Consider the following 20858-nt stretch of genomic DNA (forward strand, 5'->3'; position numbering starts at 1 on the left):
CGGTATCTATAGTGTCAGATAGAGGGCCCCAGTTCACCTCCAGGTTTTGGCGGAGTCTGCAGAGTGCTATGGGTACTAGGTTGGATTTCAGTACTGCCTTCCATCCACAGACAGACGGACAGTCAGAGAGGACCATCCAGACCATAGAAGATATGCTAAGGATGTGTGTGCTGGACTTTGGCGGTTCTTGGAGGCAACATCTACCTTTAGTGGAGTTTGCTTACAATAACAGCCATCATGCTAGCATCGGGATGGCTCCATATGAAGCTTTATATGGGAGGAAGTGCAGGTCACCTGTTTGCTGGGAGGAAGTTGGAGAAACGGCCTTGGCAGGGCCTGAGCTAGTAGAGATCACCAGCAGGGTGGTACCCTTAATCAGAGAAAGAATTAAGACTGCTGCAAGCAGACAGAAGAGTTATGCAGACATCCGCAGAAGGCTAGTAGAGTTTCAGGAGGGGGATCTGGTATTGCTTAAGGTGTCTCCAATGAAAGGAGTGGTTCGATTCGGGAAGAAAGGTAAGCTGGCTCCGCGGTACATCGGACCCTTTGAAGTCTTGCAAAAGATTGGGAATGTATCGTACAAGCTGGATTTACCTGCTTCTATGGCAAGAATCCACCCGGTTTTCCATGTTTCTATGTTGAGAAAATTCGTGTCAGATCCGGGCAAGGTTCTTAGTGAGCCTGACGTGGAGATCCAAGAGGATCTAACCTATGTTGAGCAGCCAGTACGGATCTTAGACACCCAGATCAGAAAGCTAAGGAACAAGGAAATCCCGATGGTGAAAGTCCTTTGGAACCACCACAATATTGAGGAGTGTACCTGGGAGACACGGGAGTCCATGCTCCAACAGTATCCCCATCTCTTTTAGAGGTTAGTATCTATGTGTTTCATGTGTATGTTATGTTGTTTGCTATGCATGTGCTAGTTGAGGAACATTCGGGGACGAATGTTCTTAAGGGGGGGAGAATGTAATACCCGGCTAGACTCCGGTACCGGAATTCCTACCGTCCGGTGGAATCTCGGATGTCGGAGACCTCTAGAAGGGTAGAACCATGTTTTATAAAAATGTTTTAATGTGTTTTATGATTTTTAAGCATTTAATAAAATGAGTTTTTACATGAAAAGTCTTTGGAGGAAAACCCAGGTTCGGCCGCCGAAAGTCAAGTTCGGCCGCCGAACATTGCATGCGTTTTGGAGGCACGTTAGGCCCCCGAAAGCATGAGTTGGGGAAGTCCAGGTTCGGCCGCCGAAAGTCAAGTTCGGCCGCCGAACATTGCATGGATGCGGAGGCACATTCGGCCCCCGAACGTGGCCTGGCCAGCCACCTATAAAAGGGGCACTTAGCCGAAATGGGCGAGCTTTCTCCCATTTTCGGCCACAGCAAGCTTCCGACCTTCCCTTTGCAACTCTTGTGTTCTTCCTCCAAATCTCTTCCATTTTCCTTGAGTTTTAAACTCACATTGCAAGTTTTGAGCATTTAAACCAAGTTTTGGAGCTTTGGGAACTCAGGAGCTCATTTTCGTGGATCTTCAAGTTTAGGTCGTCTCCCTCTCGATCTTCAAGAGGTAAGAGCCGATCTTAAGCTCCTTATGTGTTTTAAATAAGTTTTATGCAAGATCTATGGGTAGAAATGCATGTTAGGGTATATGTTGAGTTTATGGGTTAATATTGATGTTTTGAACAATGTGGCTTGCTTGAGTATGTTTGAAGTGTTGTAGATGGGGTATATGATAGTTTGAGACCCCTAGGTGTAATGTATGTGAAGTATGCATGTTGTAGAGCAAGATTATGCATGATTAGAGGTTTTGGGAGGCAAGAGGTTCGTTTGAACCAAGTTTCTGCCCTTTGGCAGAAACCAGGTTCGGCAGCCGAAGGGAGTTTCGGCCGCCGAACCCCCTTTGTGGAGGCAGCATTCGGCTGCCGAAGTTGCCCCCGAAAAGAGACTTTCGTCTCTGTCTGGGACTTTCGGCCGCCGAAGGTGCCGCCGAAAGTGCCCTGTTCAGCCATTTCATGTATATTTCTATGTGATGTTTTCCTGATGTTTTAGGGGGTTTTTAGGGAGTTTATTAGAGTTATGTTTATGTATGTTTGGTCCCTCATTGGAGTCCACCTGTGTAGGTTCGGACCCGAGGAACCGAGGACCTCAGCAGTGAGATAGCTGCTTCAGAGTCTGTGGAGCTTCAGCCAGAGGTGAGTGGAATGAACCTTAAGTTTTTAAATAAATGAAATATAACTTTTTGGAGCATGTTCATGCATCATATATGCCATGTGATATTTTAGGTTGTTTGCATTAGTATTCACGAATATGTTGCATTGCATAATATGATGTGGATGCGGATTGGCTATTGGATGATCCTCTAGTCCTCCTATGGTATGATATGATGATGATACGATATGGATTGTCAGTGAGGCCCATTCTACGCCCCTGGACTATGTTAAGAGAAAGACCAGTGAGGCCCATTCTACGCCCCTGACATATTGGAATGTTATGTTATGTTATGTATGTAAGAGAAAGACCAGTGAGGCCCATTCTACGCCCCTGGCATGATTGGACTATGTTGAGGACTATAGGTGACAATACCATCCTTATGTGATATGTTTGTGATGTGTTGCATTTCATGGAAGCATGAAATATTTAATATATGTTTTCTCTATTCTGCTCACTGGGCTTTATAGCTCACCCCTCTCCCCTAACCCCAGATGTGCAGGTGCAGGGTAGATCAGGAGGTTAGCCAGAGCATGGAAGATATGTTTATGCAATAGTTAGATTGTGGACATGACAATTGTATTATGATGTAATGTAAAAGTGTTTTAAGTTATGTCATGTAATTTGAATATTGAGGATAGAGTTGTGCTTGACCAATACAGATTGTTAATCCCACTTGTATGTACATGGTCTTTATGATATGAGATATGAGGTTATGTTTCAGCCAAGCTTATGTATGATGAGATACCCCATTGGAGCATTTTGATGAGGGCTCCAGTGGAGGTTTATGTTATGTTTATGTTTATGTACAGGTTGAGCTTGGTTGTTATATGAGAATGTTTATAGGTTTATGAGTTTTGTTGATCATGTATGGGATTAAACAGGATTACAGGTTATGTTAGGCTTGCTACGGGTCCCGGCGGCCTTACGCCGATCTGGATCCTAGCGCCGGTAGCGGTCCGGATTTCCGGGCTGTTACATCCATTGCCTCAACCCATCTTTTGTCCTTCTGGGCCTCTGTGGCATCCTTTGGTATCCATTCTGAGCAAATGTTTTTCTGTAGGTTGACCAACTGAGGTGATAGTCTTTCTCCTCTAGTAACGTTTGCCACAGGGTATCTGGACCTGGCTGCCTCGAATTCTGGATCATATCTCCTGGGTGGAATTCCTCTATTATTCCGAGGGGGTAGAACATATTAGCCTGTTTCAGGAACCTCAAGGGAAATGGGTTCAGTAGTGAGGTTATTAGGAACAGGAGAAAGTTCAGATTCACATACCTCAGTTGTGTGTTCCTCAGGATATTCTACAGTGTCAGGTTCTGGTTGTGATGTTGAGGCCGAGGACTGTACGAGATGGTAGGACTGTACTAGATGGTCAGTGTCTCCCAGTTCTGGTGTAGACTCAGGAAGGGAAGAATGACCGGTGTCTCCCAGTTCTGGTGTAGACTCAGGAAGGGAAGAATGACCAAGTTCTGGCCCCCCTGACTAAGCCAATTTGGCAGTGGTGGTGATTGTGCCGCTGTCTCCCCCTCACTGCTAGTTGGCGAGGGAAAAAAATATTCCTCTTCCAGAAAGGTGCAGTCCATAGTGGTGAAGATCCGTTTAGAGATTGGGTCAAAACACCGATAGCCCTTTTTATGGACACTATAACTAAAGAAAACACATTTAAGAGCACATGGATTAAGTTTAGTGCGGTGTGTTTTAGGAATGTGAACATAAACTGTGCAGCCAAAAATTTTAGGTGGAAGGTTGAGATGGGAAGGGATGGTGTGATGAGAGGACAAGGTATGCAAGGGAGATTGAAAATTAAGAACGCGAGACGGAAGTCGATTGATAAGGTAAATGGACGTGGCAACTGCTTCAGACCAAAACTTAGGAGGAACTTGGGCTTCAAACAAAAGGGCTCGGACAGTTTCAAGGATATGTTGATTTTTCCTTTCAGCGACCCCATTTTGCTGTGGTGTATAAGGGCAAGTAGTTTGGTGAAGGATCTCATTATCCTGGAAAAAGGTTTGGAGGTGGTTATTGACAAATTCCCCCCCATTGTCAGATCGGAGGACTTGAATGGTCCTGTGAAATTGGGTTTTAATCATGCGGAAAAAATCACAGAATTTCTCAGCCACTTCGTATTTTTGTTTTAAGATGTAAATCCAAGTAACACGAGTGCAATCATCAATAAAAGTCACAAAGTATCTATAATCAGGGGAGACAGTTTTCGGGGCAGGTCTCTATACATCAAAGTGTATTATTGAGAAGGGAGTATCAGACTTATTTGTGGATATATGATAAGTACTCTTATGACTCTTAGCAAGCACGCATGAAGTACAAACTGGAATGTCAATGGATCTAAACTCAGGAAACAAAGTACGAAGATAATCACTTGAGGGATGGCCGAAGCGCCGGTGCCAGAGCCATAACTGTCGGGTTGGGGACCCTTGAGCTAAATGAGCTGACCCGGTACTTGAGACCTCCTCCACATAGTAAAGTCCATCTTTCTCAGTACCACGGCCCAGTACCGTGCCCGTATGAATATCCTGCAAAACACAAAAATGAGGATACATGAGTACTCTGCAATTTAACTGTTTGGTGATCTGACTGACAGAGAGTAATTTGCAAGATAAGGAAGGTACATAGAGGCTATTGGAGACATGTAAAGTGGGGGTTATAGAAACGGTACCACCACCGATGACCGGGAAGGAGCCACCGATAGTGTTTAGAATATTGAATTTTGAGGGTGGGGCTGACGCAACAAAATCTGAAGAATCATTAGTCATAGTGTCTGTGGCTCCTGAATCAAATATCCACCCACTAGCATTTTGTACCTTGTGAGCATGACCGATAGAATTAAGGGCTAACGATTCAGTTTTGAGATTACAAACAGACTTATCTAAAACATCCGGGACCAGGGATTTAATTTTACAAGAATTAAAACAAGCAGGGACACATTTAGATTTATTTAAAGAGACAGGGGTAGAAAAGTCATTGTCCCTCCTTTCTAACCCTAAAATACCTCCTTCCCGATCATAAGGGACACCCGTGCCTCCTCCTTTCTCGGCTCCTTGTAGCGCCGCTGCAACCCCTGAGCTCTGTCCGTTGCCTGAGTTTTCCTCCGTTTGTCCGATCAGGTTATTGCCGCAGACAGCCTTTTGGGTGCAGCTGGTAGTGACCGTGGCCGTATTCCTTGCGCCTTGTCCCTTTCCTTTCTTCTTACGGATCTTGTTTTCCTCCCACCACTCCGGATACCCTATGATCTTAAAGCATCCATTCCGGGTATGTCGAGATCTGCCGCAATGGGTGCATTTTAAGCCTGATTTATCATCCCAGAGTGATGACTTGTCTGTATCTGACCGGTTTTTAGCCAATAGACCGGCCCCCACGAGGTCGGAACCTGCTGTCGCTGGTGATGGAAGAGGAAGGTGGATGGCACGGCGCAACTTCTCACCTCGGAGCCGAGAGTAGGCATTGTCCAAGGTCGGCAATGGCTCCTCGTTGAGAATTTCTCAATGGACTGGATCGAGGTCCGACTGTACTCTGGCCAAAAACAGGTACAGACGTTCCTCCTGGATTTCTCGGTTCCAGATAATGATATTGTTGTCTCCTTCGATTTTGGTCGGTTGTCTTTCATCGATCTCGGCCCAGATGGCCTGAAGATCGTTGTATAAATCTTCCAGATTGCTTCCTTGTTGTGTTAATTTGTATACTTTATGTAATGACCCGGAAACCGGACCGCTACTGGCGCTAGGATCCAGATCGGCTTAAGGCCGCCGGGACCCGTAGCAAGCCAAACATACATCCTGTATGTAACGATCCGAAAATTCGGACCGCTACCGACGCTAGAATCCAGATCGGCTTAAGGCTGCCGGGACCCGTAGCAAGCCTAACATACATCCTGTGAACCTGTTTAATCCCATACATGATCAACATCATACATAAAAATTTGAACTTTTCTTTTTCATTCATGAACCAAACTCAACCTGTGCATGCATTAACATAGACATTAACATTAACCCCACCTTGGAGTCCTCATCAATGCTCCAATGGGGTGACATAATCATGCATTAAGTTTGGTTAAACATAATCATCCATAAACATTTAAGATCATGTATCTAAAAAGGGATTTACAACATACTATGGTCAAGCACACTTCTAAACCTCAATATCATCATTACATTACATAACTCAACATTACATTACAATATCCATCATGTCCACTACTAGCTATTTCATGACCAAGACTTTACTCTATCCGACCTCCTGCTCTATCCTGTACCTGCAAACCTGGGGGTTAAGGGAGAGGGGTGAGCTAACAAGCCCAGTGAGTAGAACCATAAAAACATGTTAACAAACATGCTCATATGAAATGCATCATAACTCAGACAATTCACATCAAGGGTTGGGTGAACCTGTCACCAAATAGTCCCAGCATCATTTCGTGCCAGGCCGTAGCATAGGGTCCTGGTCTTCCTGTCATATCATACATTACTTACCATTTCCCCAGGGCCTCCTCTGGGCACCTGGTCTTCGAGTCTCATATCCGTGCCAGGCCATAGAATGGGGTCCTGGTCTTTCATTTCCGTGCCAAGCTGTAGAAATCCAACATTCACCCACATCAACAACAAAGAATGCGATGCAACATATTCGTGAAATCTAATGCAATCATCCTATTGCATAATCATGATGCATGAAACATGATAAAAAAACATTTAATTTCTCATTTTAAAAGATTAAGTTTAGTTCCACTCACCTCTGGCTGACTCTGCAAACTCTGAAGCAGTGCTCACTGCTGAACACTCTGGTTCCTCTGGTCCGAACCTACACAGGTGGACACAAATGAGGGACCTAACATACATGAACATGACTCTGAAATACTCCCCAAAAAACCCCCCAAAACACCTTAAAACAATCATAGAAAACATGCAAAGGAGGGCGGAACAGGGCACTTTCGGCGGCAGGTTTGGCGGCCGAAAGGCCCTCCAGAGCCGAAAGTCATGCACCTTCGGCGTCACTTTCGGCTGCCGAAGGTTCCCTCCAGAGAGGAAACTCATGCATGTTCGGCGGCACCTTCGGCGGTCGAAACTCCCTTCCAGAGCCGAAAGTCCACTTTCGGGGGCAGGGTTCGGCAGCCGATACATGCTACCACAGGCAGGTTCGGCGGTCGAAAGAGCCTTCGGCTGCCGAACCTGGTTTCTCCCAAAGGGGCAGAAACTTGGTTCCAACATGCACAAACGCCTCCCAACTCATTCAAACATGCATTTTCCTATTCTACGACATGCATACTCAAGCATACAAGCTCCTAGGGGCTTTAAACTATCAAAAACCCCAACTACAACACATCAAACAACCCACATTGCTCATAAACATACATAAACCCATAAACATAACAATAATCTAACATGCATTTCTACCCCATAGATCTTCATAAAACTTGTTTAAAACATGCAAGAAAGGTTGGATCTAAGCTTACCTCTTGAAGATCGAGAGGAAAGACGATCCTAGCTTGGAGGTAGGGAGAAATCCACTCTTTGTTCTCCAAGCTTCCAAACTTGCTCTTTTGCTCAAAGATCTTCAAACCAAGTGAAAGCTCATAAGAAAAACATGAAGATTCGAAGGAAGAAGCTCAAAATCGATGAGGGACGGCGGAGAGCTCACCTTGGCCGAAAACGGGGAGAAAAGTTCTCCCGTTCGGACATGGGGACCCCTTTATAGGTGGCTGGCCAGGCCACTTTTGGGGGCCTAACGTGCCTCCGCATGCATGCCATGTTCGGCTGCCGAACTTAAGGTTCGGCGGCCGAACCTGGACTTCCCTCACTTATGCTTTCGGGGGCCTAAAGCACTCCCGAAACGCATGCACGTTCGGCGTGCTTTCGGGGGCCTAAAGCACTCCCGAAAACGCATGCACGTTCGGCGGCCGAACTTGGGATTCGGCTGCCGAACCTGAGTCTTCCTCTCAAGACCATTTTCATTTAAAACTTAACTTCCTTTTTACTTAAAATCATAAAATACATCAAAACATTTTATAAATACATCATTTTACCCTTCTAGAGGTTTCCGACATCCGAGATTCCACCGGACGGTAGGAATTCCGATACCGGAGTCTAGCCGGGTATTACACTGTATACCTGTTTAATCCCATACATGATCAATACATACATAAAAATTTTGAACTTTTCTTTTCATTCATTCACCAAACTCAACCTGTGCATGCACTATACATAAACATAATCATTAACCCCACACTGGAGTCCTCAACAATGCTCCAATGGGGTAACATAACATGCATTAAGTTTGGTCTACATAAAACATCATTAAAATCATGTACTCAAGGGGATTAACAACATACCGGGGTCAAGCACAATTCTATCCTCAACAACACTATTACATTACATAACTATTCAATACTTTACATTTCATCATGTCCACATCTAACTATTACATAATATAACTTTACTCTTCTTGACCTCCTGGCCTATCCCGTACCTGCAAACCTGGGGGATTAGGAAAATGGGGTGAGCTACTAGAGCCCAGTGAGCAGAATAGTAAAACATTAAATTTAAAGTCCATGCTTTCATGAAATGCATCACATCACAAACATATCACATAAAGGATGAACTTGTCACCAATAGCCCTCTACATAATCCAATAGTGCCAGAACGTAGAATGGATCTTGGTCTTTCCCTTACATATCATGTCATAACATTCCAATGTGCCAAGGATGTAGAATGGGTCTTCCTGGACTTCCATACCGTATCATCATCATATCATACCATATCATTCCATACGAGGGCTAGAGGATCACTCAACATTCATCCACATCAACAACATAATATGCAATGCAACATATTCGTGAATTCTAATGCAACAACCTAATATATCTCATGGCATTCATGATGCGTGAATCATGCTAAAACCTTCATTATTTGCTTAAAAACGTAAAGAGTCATTCTACTCACCTTAGGCTAGCTCTGACAAGACTCTGAAACAGCCGACTCACTGCTGAGGCCCTCGGTTCCTCGGGTCCGAACCTACACAGGTGGACTTAAATGAGGGACCAAACATACCAGAACATGACTCTAAAATACTCCCCAAAAACCCCCTAAAACACCTTAAAATAATCACATAAATCATGCAAAGGAGGGCGGAACAGGGCACTTTCGGCGGCAGGTTCGGCGGCCGAAAGTCCCTCTAGAGCCGAAAGTCATGCACCTTCGGCGGCACTTTCGGCGGCCGAAGGTCCCCTCCAGAGACGAAACTCATGCATGTTCGGCGGCACCTTCGGCGGCCGAATCTCCCCTCCCGAGCCGAAAGTCCACTTTCGGGGGCAGGGTTCGGCAGCCAAAGGCTGGCCTCCACAGGCAGGTTCGGCGGCCGAAAGAGCCTTCGGCTGCCGAACCTGAGTTCTTCCCAAGGGCAGAACTCAGCCTCTTTCATGCATAAAAACCTCCCAATCCATTCACACATGCATTAACCTATTCTACAACAAGCAAACTCAAGCCAACAAGCATATAGGGGTCTCAAACTATCCTAAACCCCAAATTCAACACATCAAACATGCATAAACAACCCACATTGTCCATAAACACAACATAAACCAATCATGCATTTCTACCCCATAGATCTTCATAAAACTTGTTTAAAACATACAAGGAAGGTCGGATCTAAGCTTACCTCTTGAAGATCGAGAGGAAAGACGATCCTAGCTTGGAGATGGGGAGAAATCAACTCTTTGGTCTCCAAGTTTCAAAACTTGCTCTTTTGCTCAAATATCTTCAAACTAAGTGAAAACTCATAAGAAAATCATGAAGATTCGAAGGAAGAAGCTCAAAATCGATGAGGGACGGCAGAGAACTCACCTTGGCCGAAAACAGAGAGAAAAGCTCACTCGTTCGGACATAGGGACCCCTTTATAGGTGGCTGGCCAGGCCACTTTCGGGGGCCTAACGTGCCTCTGCATGCATGCCATGTTCGGCGGCTGAACATAAGGTTCGGCGGCCGAACCTGGACTTCCCTCACTCATGCCTTCGAGGGCCTAAAGCACTCCCGAAATGCATGCACGTTCGGCAGCCGAACTTGAGGTTCGGCGGCCGAACCTTGGTCTTCCTCCAAGGTTATTTTCATACAAAACTCATTTCCTTTTTTGCTTAAAACCATAAAATACATTAAAATATTTTATGAAAACATGGTTTTTACCCTTCTAGAGGTTTTCGACATCCGAGATTCCACCGGACGGTAGGAATTCCGATGCCGGAGTCTAGCCGGGTATTACACTTTAGACTGTAACTTGTAAATGATAAGTTTGTTGCTACCTGTATTGAATCTGATCTTGAGGGCATCCCATAGTCCTTTGCTTGTCTTGTGCTGTAATAAATTTGGACGGAGTTTCTGCTCTACTGTCTGGATTAACCATCCTCGGACAATGTTGTCATTAGTTTGCCATAGGTAAATTGCGGGGTCTGTTTCTGTCGAAGGGGAGGGAGTCCCAGTCAGATGGTTTGATTTCCCTCGCCCTGTGATAAATATCTCCATCATCTTTGCCCGGACAACATAATTGGAATCATTCAATTTTATGTCAGACGGTGGCTGTGCTAAATCAAGAGTGAATTGGTTTGCTGATTTTTGATTTCCATTTTGGCTATTCTGAATTAACTGGAATAGTTTTTGTGACAGGTCTTCTATTGGATCAATTATTGCCTGGGATTGGTCAACCGGGTTGGGGAGGTCGACCATTGTTGTTTCGGTGAGAGAAAGAAGTTGGGAAAGGTATCTGGTAGGTTAGTTTAGTGAGAGAAGGTCGGAAAAGGTATCTGGTAACGGATGATTGCAAGACGGCTATAATTTTAGGCCGAAACCTGCTCTGATACCATCTTGAGATTATAGGAAGAAAACTGTTTTTTTTTTTCTTACCTCTTATGTAGTAAGTTACAGAGTTTATATAGTACATAATATGAACAATTAGACCTTTGATTGTGCCCTCAATTATGTTCTAGAATCATGCTATGCTAAACATGACGTGTGTATCTCAACAATCTTCTACCAATAGGGAACTTTGAAGCTCTTGATAGCTGTATCAAAACTCTTTCTAAAATAGCTAATTGGTTCTGATATGCCAGGTTCCTTAACAAAGCCCTGTTTGAGTGTAGCCTTAATGAAGTTGAAGAAGCTAAAGCAGTACTTAGACTTATTCCTATATGGGCTTTGTGTTTGATATTTGGTGTTGCGGATGCACAGTTCTCAACTTTATGCACTAAGCAAGGAGCAACTATGGATAGATCAATTTCCCCAGGTTTCGATATACCACCAGCTTCACTTCAATCTCTTATCAGCATTACTATTATTTTATTCATTCCAACCTATGACCGCATCATTGTTCCCATAGCAAGGAATTTAACTAAAAATCCTTCTGGCATTACAATGCTTCAGAGGATTGGAACTGGGATGGTTTTTTCTGCCCTGAGTGTGGCAATTGCTGCTATAGTTGAGATGAAAAGGCTCAAAGTCGCTCGAGAATATGGTCTAGTTAATAAGCCAAATGTGACAGTTCCAATGAGCATATGGTGGTTGATTCCTCAATACGTATTGGATGGAGTTGCTGATGGATTAACCTCGGTTGGAATGCAAGAATTCTTCTATGACCAGGTTCCCGGAGAATTGAGAAGCGTGGGTGTTTCTCTCTATATCAGCACCTCTGGTATGGGAAGATTTATTAGCAGTTTTCTCATTTCTATCATTGAGAGACTCACTGGAGGGGAAGGCTGCGATAGTTGGTTTGCTAATAATCTGAATGGAGCTCATCTTGATTACTTCTATTGGCTATTAGCTGGACTAAGTACAATACAATTGGTTGTTTACTTGTATTTTGCAAAAAATTATGTGTATAAAAGGGAAGGCACAAATTAAACAGTTGTTCTTTTTCTTTTTTTCTTTTTATTTTTTTAAAAGGAGGCTTGCATTGGTAAAAAGGCCTCAGCCTCATATACTAAGTAAACGGATTATAGTAAATATCATGACCCAGCTCAGATCAGCTAAAAAAACAGACCAAGGCCCACAGATTAAACCCAGTCGAAAGCTAATCTAAGCAGATTCCACTAGAGAGAGTATTATTACAGTGGATATGTTATACAGTTTATAATATAAAATTAAATTCCGTATCTCCATACCCCTCTATTTTTTAACTGGATAATAAAAAAAAAATTTTGTATTTTAGAAAAATCAAAAGAAAAAAAATTTTTGAGGACACCATTCTATCCTTGTAATTATACATAATACTTGATAGAAATATTTCGATTGTTAATTTTGTTATTTTTAATAATTAATTTCAATTGAAATTTATATTCTAATACTTTTAATCTAATGATGACTCCAATATTAATACAATAAAACCCATCGGTAACTCATGTTCGACATTCCAAATTCAGATTTCATATTACAATTTATTTCGCTTGAGGTTTTGCACTTTTTAATATTCAGTTGTATTCCCTTTAGCAAAGCAATTTTTTATTAGAATTTACAATTTAAATTTAATTTAATCCATTGGATCATAAATAATATTGTGTTTTATAAGGCATTTTAAAAAGAAAAAAAAATTAAATATGATAATAGAAGAAAGCGTAAATAGAGAGACCTTCTACGAAATTTAATAAAAATATAAAATAAACTGTATATTAGAAACCGTAGGAGTACTTAATTTTTTATAATAAAAAAAAATTATTTTTTAATCCTTAACATATAATATATTTAATTGATATATTTCTCTATTTTCGAAAATTTAATACTTTAATGTTTAAATTTTATTCTATTCAAATAAAAAATTATTTAATTTTATAATTTCTGTTAAATTAATAATTTAAAACGATTAAAATAAAAAATACTAAAATTTTATTCTAAAAACACCGTTGTCAATGACAAAAAATCCCTTTTACCTTTCAAATATTTAAATTTCTGTTCATTTTCTCCCCAAAATCAGCAAGAAATCCCAAACCTTCTCGTCCATTATTCATAATACTGATCCCTTTCTATACCAGGGGAAAGGACTTTTTCATTCTGTCATTTATTTGCTCCATATAAAACTCCAAATACCAAAATCATACCTCAATCTCTCCCTTCATCTCATTCATTAGAGTTAGCCCATAAATAATGATGATTCTAGGAAAGCCAATAAATTCAGAAAGCAACATTTTCAATTCTTTTTTTATTTTTTTGCTTCCCAGTATCAAGTATTTCGCTATAAATGAATAATCCTTACTTTTCTAAGTCATTGAGCTCTTCGACCATACGCTTGAATTTATATTACATAATAGATTAAAATAAAATAGATTTACGACATATTTAGGATATTTATCTAGAGATAAAATGAAATAAAATGGATTTAATTAAGGAATAAAAATTAATAGATCAAATGGTGCAAGCCATTGCTGTTATTATTGCTATTGGTAGTGATAAATGTTTACTTTTCTTATAATATCTTATTATTTTTTAAAATTTTATGTTGCAAATTGATTTTTTTAAACTAATTATTAATTAATTGATGTAAGAGTTTACAATGGATTGAATTGGTTATAATTTTTTTTGTGATTCTTGAAATAATGGTCATAATTAGGGTTGAGCATTCGGTCGGTTCGGTTTAAAATCAAATCGAACCGAATAAACTGAAAATCAAATTTTTAGGGTTTATGAAAATCGAACCAAACCGATTTTGATCAGAAACCGAATCGAATCGAACCGGTCTGATTCAGTTCGATTCGGTTTGATCAGTTTCGATTTTTAATATTTTTTTATTTTTTATACTTTATTTTTAATATTTTAAAATTTAATTAAAATATTTTAATCTTAACATGATTTAATTTCTCTATATTATTGAAAAAATATATTATTATCACTAATCGATTCGGTTCGATTTTTTCAATTTTTTTCTGATCAAAACAGAACCGAACTGAAATAATCGAAATTTTTGAAATTAAAAGCCAAATCAAACCGAAATGTATAAAAAACTGAATCAAATTTTTAAATCAATTCGGTTCGATCAATTTTTTTGATTTGAACTGAATACTGCTAACTCTAATCATAATTGTTATGAGTATGAGAAACTTGTAAATGTTAAAATAAGGGAGGGATAATAAAGTCATTTTATTCTTCATTAACAACATTTGTTATGGAAAGATTTTTTATTTGTATGGAACCAAAATTCAAAAATTAAAATTTTTTATTTTAAAAAATAGAAATACACATCAGCTAATTAATTTTCTTTTAGAATATATGACAATAATGAGCTATTAAAATAAAAATATTAATTATTTTGTTGTGTTTCTCTTATAATTAATTATTTAAAAAATTAGCTGAAATATAGTGTTTTTCTAAAGTAGCTTAATCTCTTTGCTAACTAGTAATTGTTATTAATCAAATTTCTGATGGATATGATGTAGGATTCAATAGAATAATAATAATAATATAAAATAATTTAATAGCAATTACTTTTTGCCAAAGATATTGCATTGGTGGGAATGGGCCAAAGCCCATTACATCTGATGGATGTATATTAGATTTAAATTTAAAATAAAATTACTATTTACCCCTTTTAATATGAAAAACTTCATTAATTAATTTTTTAATTTTAAAAAATATATTAAAATATTATTGATATTTTAAAATTTCTACTAATTAATTTTTTTATTAATTTTACTGTTAAATATTTTTATTTAATTTTTATAATTTTAAAAAATTTATTAGTTAGTCTCTTAAATTTTTTAAAAAATTTATTAATTAATATGAATATTTTAGATTTTTTATAATATTTAATGGCTAAAACAAACGAAAAAGATTAGTTAGTAAAGTTTTTAAAATATTAAAAACATTTAATGTATTTTTTAAAATTAAATTATTAACAAGTAAATTTCTCTATCCTATATAAATGAAGTAGTAATTTTTTTTTTAAATTTAAATACAACTCATGGTAATAAAGAAACAAAAAGAGTCTAACTATCTATTAAAGTTCAAAATACAACAAAACCTAAAAGCCTAAAATCCAAATAAAAAACTTGCAATGTTAGTTGGATCCGATCTGGAGGAGAATTTACCATCTGCAAGGGTTACATTGCAATGGTAGTTGAATCTAATCCGGAGGAGAATTTACCATATGCAAGGGTTACATGGAAGATTAAAGATAAAGGCTATACATAATCTGAAAATGACAAATAAGATACCCAAAAATCTAAGGAGAAGAGAAATGGTCTCAAAAAATCTCTAGATCTAAAATATTTTCACTATGGTTAGCCAGGTGAGAGAAAGAAGGCTTAGTAAAGCTGCAAGGGATTGGAACAACCCAAAGAGCAGACATTATTAGCATCGCAAAGATGATCAACCATCCAATGCTAGAGAGAATCATTAGCATAGAGAGTGAGTTAGTAAAAGACATCTAGCCATTTACCGTTGAAAATAGAAATTGCATGCAAATTTCTTCCAAACACAAATCATAAAAATTTTAAAAAAGATATAGATCACATAATCTCTCTATATTCTATGATAGATATGCAAATAAAAAAAAATGGTATTTAAAAACTAAAAAATAAAAAAAACCACCGAAAAGTAGATAGAACTGTCTAAATAAAAGAAATAAGAATGTTTTCCTACTGAACGAGACAGGAAGAAATCCAATAAGACGGGAGGCCTGAGCTCTAAAATGCTCTCTTTTTTAAGAAAAAATTCTTAAGAGAGAGAGAATTATAATTAGCAGTGGCGGAGCCAGGAGCTTCCCTTTGGTAGGGTACCGGCTGTGCCGCTGCGGCACCTTCATCCCCCTTCAAAGCATTTTCCGGTCGCCGGTACGGCACGTGCCCTTTGCCGTACCTTCCCTCCTCCCCTGATAATTAGTTAATAACACTTATTTAATCCGATTATATAAACGTCACGTATGAATATATAATAGGAAGAGGCTTTGTATCTAGTGCTTGAGCCAGTTTCTATTGTTTGTTTCGAATAATTAGTGCATGACCCACAAAAATAGATTAAGAAAAAGGGGACAAACTTAATATCCTTGTCTCATCAAAGACACTATTTTTTAATATATTAATAGATTGAAGCTGTCCATCTAATATATTAATAGAATGAGGCTGTCCATCGCTTAAGATTATATGAAAAGTAAGTTTTACTACAGCTATATTAAACATTTAGATGTAGATAATTTTAAATATTTAATTTAATACTCATGAAGCTCATTTTATATATAATTAAATGTATATTAGATTTATTTATTTATTTTATATATTTATTGCCTTTATATTTCTAATTAGTTCCGTATTTTTAACAAAAAAATATATTGATTTTTTGGAAAAAAAAATAATTTACACAAAATATACTTTAAAGACAGCTTTTAGAATAAGCTTAGAGAAATAGAGAAAATTAATAAGATTTATAGGGATATTAAGTTTCATAATTTCAATAAGAAAAGTTTTGAAAAATAATGTTTTTTTTCTTAAAATTATTAATTTTTTAAACTAAAAAATATATTATATCAAAATCAAATTACAAAATCAATTTCATCGGATAAAAGAGAATCACAAATAAAACTTGGAGAAACAAATTACATGTCAAAATGAGTATATTATTAACTTGTTTTGGAGTCAAAGTTAAGGTTCAATAAAAAACCTATGAGAAGAGAGTTCTACAATCTTAAATAACATTTTCAAAATCCGAACAATCATTCTTATAGAATCTGAAAGCATCTATCACACTCTTAGCATTAATTTCAATATTCACCTTTTTGTCCCTACGCTCTGTTAGCCAGCTTAGGACCTTTTTAATGGCCAAGTCTCAGTTAGTTGGAGGGAAAAAAGTCCTTCCTTAAAACTAGTCTCTCTATCACAAAATTGCCTAGAACTATCTCTGGTCACAACAGATGCAAAAGTAATCTTACCTTACTGCTTATGAATCCTGACTCCATATTACACCTTACCTTACTACTTATGAATCTTGACTCCACATTACACTTTCTCCTTATATAAATAGGTTAAACTCAACCCGTTGATTAGGAATAATATTAGACATAAAAAATATTGTCAATTCGTTACTACTTTTAAACTCGAATACATGATATCCAATAGAAAAGTAAGTAACTTATCGCTCCATATCTTACTTTTTCTTTTATTCTCTATATTCAACAAAACGGTCAAAATTTTCTCCACAACAGAAATATCTATTGAATTCAGAAAATGAGTGAAGTACTTAGACATAGTCAAAAGATTAGACATAGAGGAGAAGTCCACATTTACAATTCCTAACAAAAGAATTTTGAGTAAACACATGAAGAATAATCTCATTTTCTCTACAATTACAATATTCTCCCGCCACTTCTATACATTTTATTCTCAAATTATCCCTAGTAGGTAAAACTCCTTTCAAAGTGCACCAAAAAAAAAAAAAAACAAACTTAGGAGGGATATGTAATCTCCACAATCTCTTCTAGCATCTTAGAACCATAGTCAAAGTAAGATTGTTTTAAATAGCTAAGTGGTAACCAGATTTAACTGAATACTTACCATGTTCAATAGGATGCCATACCATATAATCTTATCTATGGAAGAGCCCAAAAGGGATGTTGGTAACCTAGTTAACATAAGTGGGGATCAACAACTCACAAAGAAGATTAATTTCCAGAAAGAGTAATTTTCGTTGATGAGGCCACTAAAAGTGAAATCTTCTAGAGTAGTAACATAAAAATCCTTGTAATTATGGGTCTCCTTAAACCCTAATAGAAACACAATCCCTAATTATGCATCTAATACCCAAATTAAGCAAGTTATTGGTCTGCAACATACTGCTCTAAGCAAAACTCGAGTTTGCACCCACCTCAACATGTAAGAGTTTGACATGGAATAACTAGTCTTGAACTTTATGGCAGACTTGGACCGGATCTAACTTTTGCATTTTAATTATTTTTTTGGATATTTGAGTATTTTCATAATTTTGCATATTAGGGTTTTGTTTCTATTATAAATAGCCTCCCTTGGATATTAGAAACCCACTTTTCAATCTTTAAGGAATTTTAATAAGACTTTTCGTCTTCTAGCCTATCTTTTCTCTTATTTCGTCTTAGCCAAACGATATTGGTTAAAATTCCTGATGGAGTCTAAATAGTCCTTTATCAGATTGGTATCAGAGTCAAGTTTGACCATGGCAGATAACCAAGAGGCGCGACTTGTTGCGATTAAGGCATCTTTGGCAGAATTGAGGGAGATGATCGGACAACTAACCCTGCAGTAGGGAATCCACCAACTCGCTGTAGGGAATCCACCAACCCGCTGTTGTCGCACACTCCCAGCCAGTCGCCAATCCTGTGCCTGCAAATCCCCAACAGAATTATTAGGAAGGTTATAAGATCAAGGTAGATGTAACGACCTCAAAATGGATCGTCACCGGCGCTAGGATTCGGGTCGGCTTAAGGCCGCCAGAACCCGTAGCAAGCCTGCTATACTCTCTGTGTACCTGTAAATCTCATACATGATCATACATTTTCTGTGAAAATAAAAACTCTTTTCTGAACCAAGGCTTAACCTGTGCATGCACTATCTCTGTACTCTGTACTCTGTACTCTGTACTCTGTACTCTGTACTCTGTACCCCTGACTAGAGCTTGCTCTAGATGGGTTTACTCATACCTGTTAAGCCTGGTTTTTCACATACTCTGTAAAACATATATATATATAGATCATGTACATAACAAAGGATTTACAACACAAACATCACTAAGTCAAGCACAATTCTAACTTATACACAACTGTTACATCTCTTTAATATTACATGTCCACTATATTCTATTACACAATTCTTCTCTCTTCCTATACTCTGCTGGACTTCCCCTGTACACTGTACTCTGAACCTGCAAGACTGGGGTTAAGGGAGTGGGATGAGCTCTATAGCCCAGTGAGTAGAACAGTAAAACATATCATTAAAACATGATCTTATGGAATGCATCATAACACAGACAATCCACATCAAGGGTAAACCTGTCACCACATAGTCCCAGCAACTGTTCCGTACCAGGCCGTAGACTGGGGTCCTGGTCTCTTTGTACTGTATATGTATATGTGTATATAACACCTGTACTTACCATTTGCCAGGGCATAGACTAGGCACCTGGTCTTTACTATACCTGCCAGGCCGTAGAATGGGGTCCTGGACTTTCCTATACTTGCCAGGCCGTAAAATGGGGTCCTGGACTTCCTGTCTGGAACTATTGGATCATTCAGCATTCACCCACATCAACAAATAACTATGCAATGCAACATCTTTGTGGATTCTAATGCAATCAACCTATTGCATAATCATGGTGCATGAAATATGCTAAAAGTAGTTAATGTCTCAATTAAAATGAGTATCAAGTTTAGTTCCACTCACCTCTGGCTATCTGGACTGACTCTGCAGGCTCTGGAGCAGTACTCACTGCTGCTCTCTCTGGTTCCTCTAGTCTGTGTAAGCGCAGATAAACTCAAATGAGGGACCAAACTAGCTCATGACTACCTCTATTAAACTCCCCAAGATTCCCCTTAAACTCACTCAAATATTCATGCAAAGCATGCAAAGGAAGGCTGGACAGGACACTTTTGGCGGCAGGTTCGGCGGCCGAAAGTCCTCTCCAGAGCCGAAATTCATGCACCTTCGGCGGCCGAATCTCAAATTTCGGCCGCCGAACCCTTTCGGGGGCAAGTTTCGGGGGCTGAAAGGCACTCCAGAGACGAAAGTCTCTAACCTTCGGCGGCACCTTCGGCGGCCGAACTCCCCTCCAGAGTCGAAAGTCCAAAGGCTCGGAGGCAAGCTTGGGCAGCCGAAGCCACCTCCTCAGCACATTCGGCGGCCAAACCATTCTTCGGCGGCCGAAGCTGGGTTCATCAGCAAGGCAGAACCTTGCTCTGCCTCACGCCAAAATGCACCAATCTTCCTCCAACTCAAACACCTCAATTCCTCAACATGCATACACCCAATTATATGCTCAAAGGGGTCAAAAACTATCTTAAAACCCCAACAACACCAAACATATAACACATATACAAGCTTTTCTCACAAAATCATCAAAAACTCTCTTTAAACCCTATTCATGCAACTCTCTCCCATAACCTCACAAAACCATCATAAATCATAAAAACAAGTTCAGGATCTTCACTTACCTCTTGAAACCAAGAAGATGAACGATCTTAACGTGGAGTTTTGAAGCAACTCTCCTTCAAACTCTCCAAACTTCAAAATCTCAAGTTTTAACTCAAAAACCTTCAAAATAACATAAAATCAATCACACCTTTGCATGATTTAATGAATACATGAAGAAAAGCTTCAAAAGGACAGGGTCTCACCTCAGAAAGTGAAAGAAAACGGCAAGAGTTATCCTTTCAACCGACTGAGGGCCTTTTATAGGTGGCTGGCCAGACCACCTTCGGCGGCCACACATGAAACCGAAAGCCATGCATGTTCGGCGGCCGAATGTCACCTTCGGCGGCCGAACCTGGCTTTTCTGCCTTGGTTCTTTTCTTTCAAAAACTCATTTCTTTTTAACTTTATAACATTAAAACATATTATATTACTTTAGAAAAAACATAAATCTTCCCTTCTAGAGAATTCTGACATCCTGGATTCCACCGGACGACAGGAATTCCGATGCTAGACTCTAGCCGGGTA

The 20858-nt window shown here is 39.1% G+C and overlaps 1 protein-coding gene across 1 annotated transcript in view; it reads left to right on the plus strand.

Annotated features, from left to right (window-relative positions):
- LOC110606508 (protein NRT1/ PTR FAMILY 5.10) overlaps positions 1-12102 on the plus strand; it is a 32730-nt gene extending 20628 nt beyond the window's left edge. The window contains 1 exon segment of the mRNA XM_043953204.1: positions 11313-12102. Coding sequence (XP_043809139.1) covers positions 11313-12099 — 787 coding nt within the window. The 3' untranslated portion in view covers positions 12100-12102.
- The last annotated feature ends 8756 nt before the right edge of the window (positions 12103-20858 follow it).

The sequence above is a fragment of the Manihot esculenta genome, chromosome 18, assembly GCF_001659605.2.
Source record: "Manihot esculenta cultivar AM560-2 chromosome 18, M.esculenta_v8, whole genome shotgun sequence".
NCBI classification, from domain to species: Eukaryota; Viridiplantae; Streptophyta; class Magnoliopsida; order Malpighiales; family Euphorbiaceae; genus Manihot; species Manihot esculenta.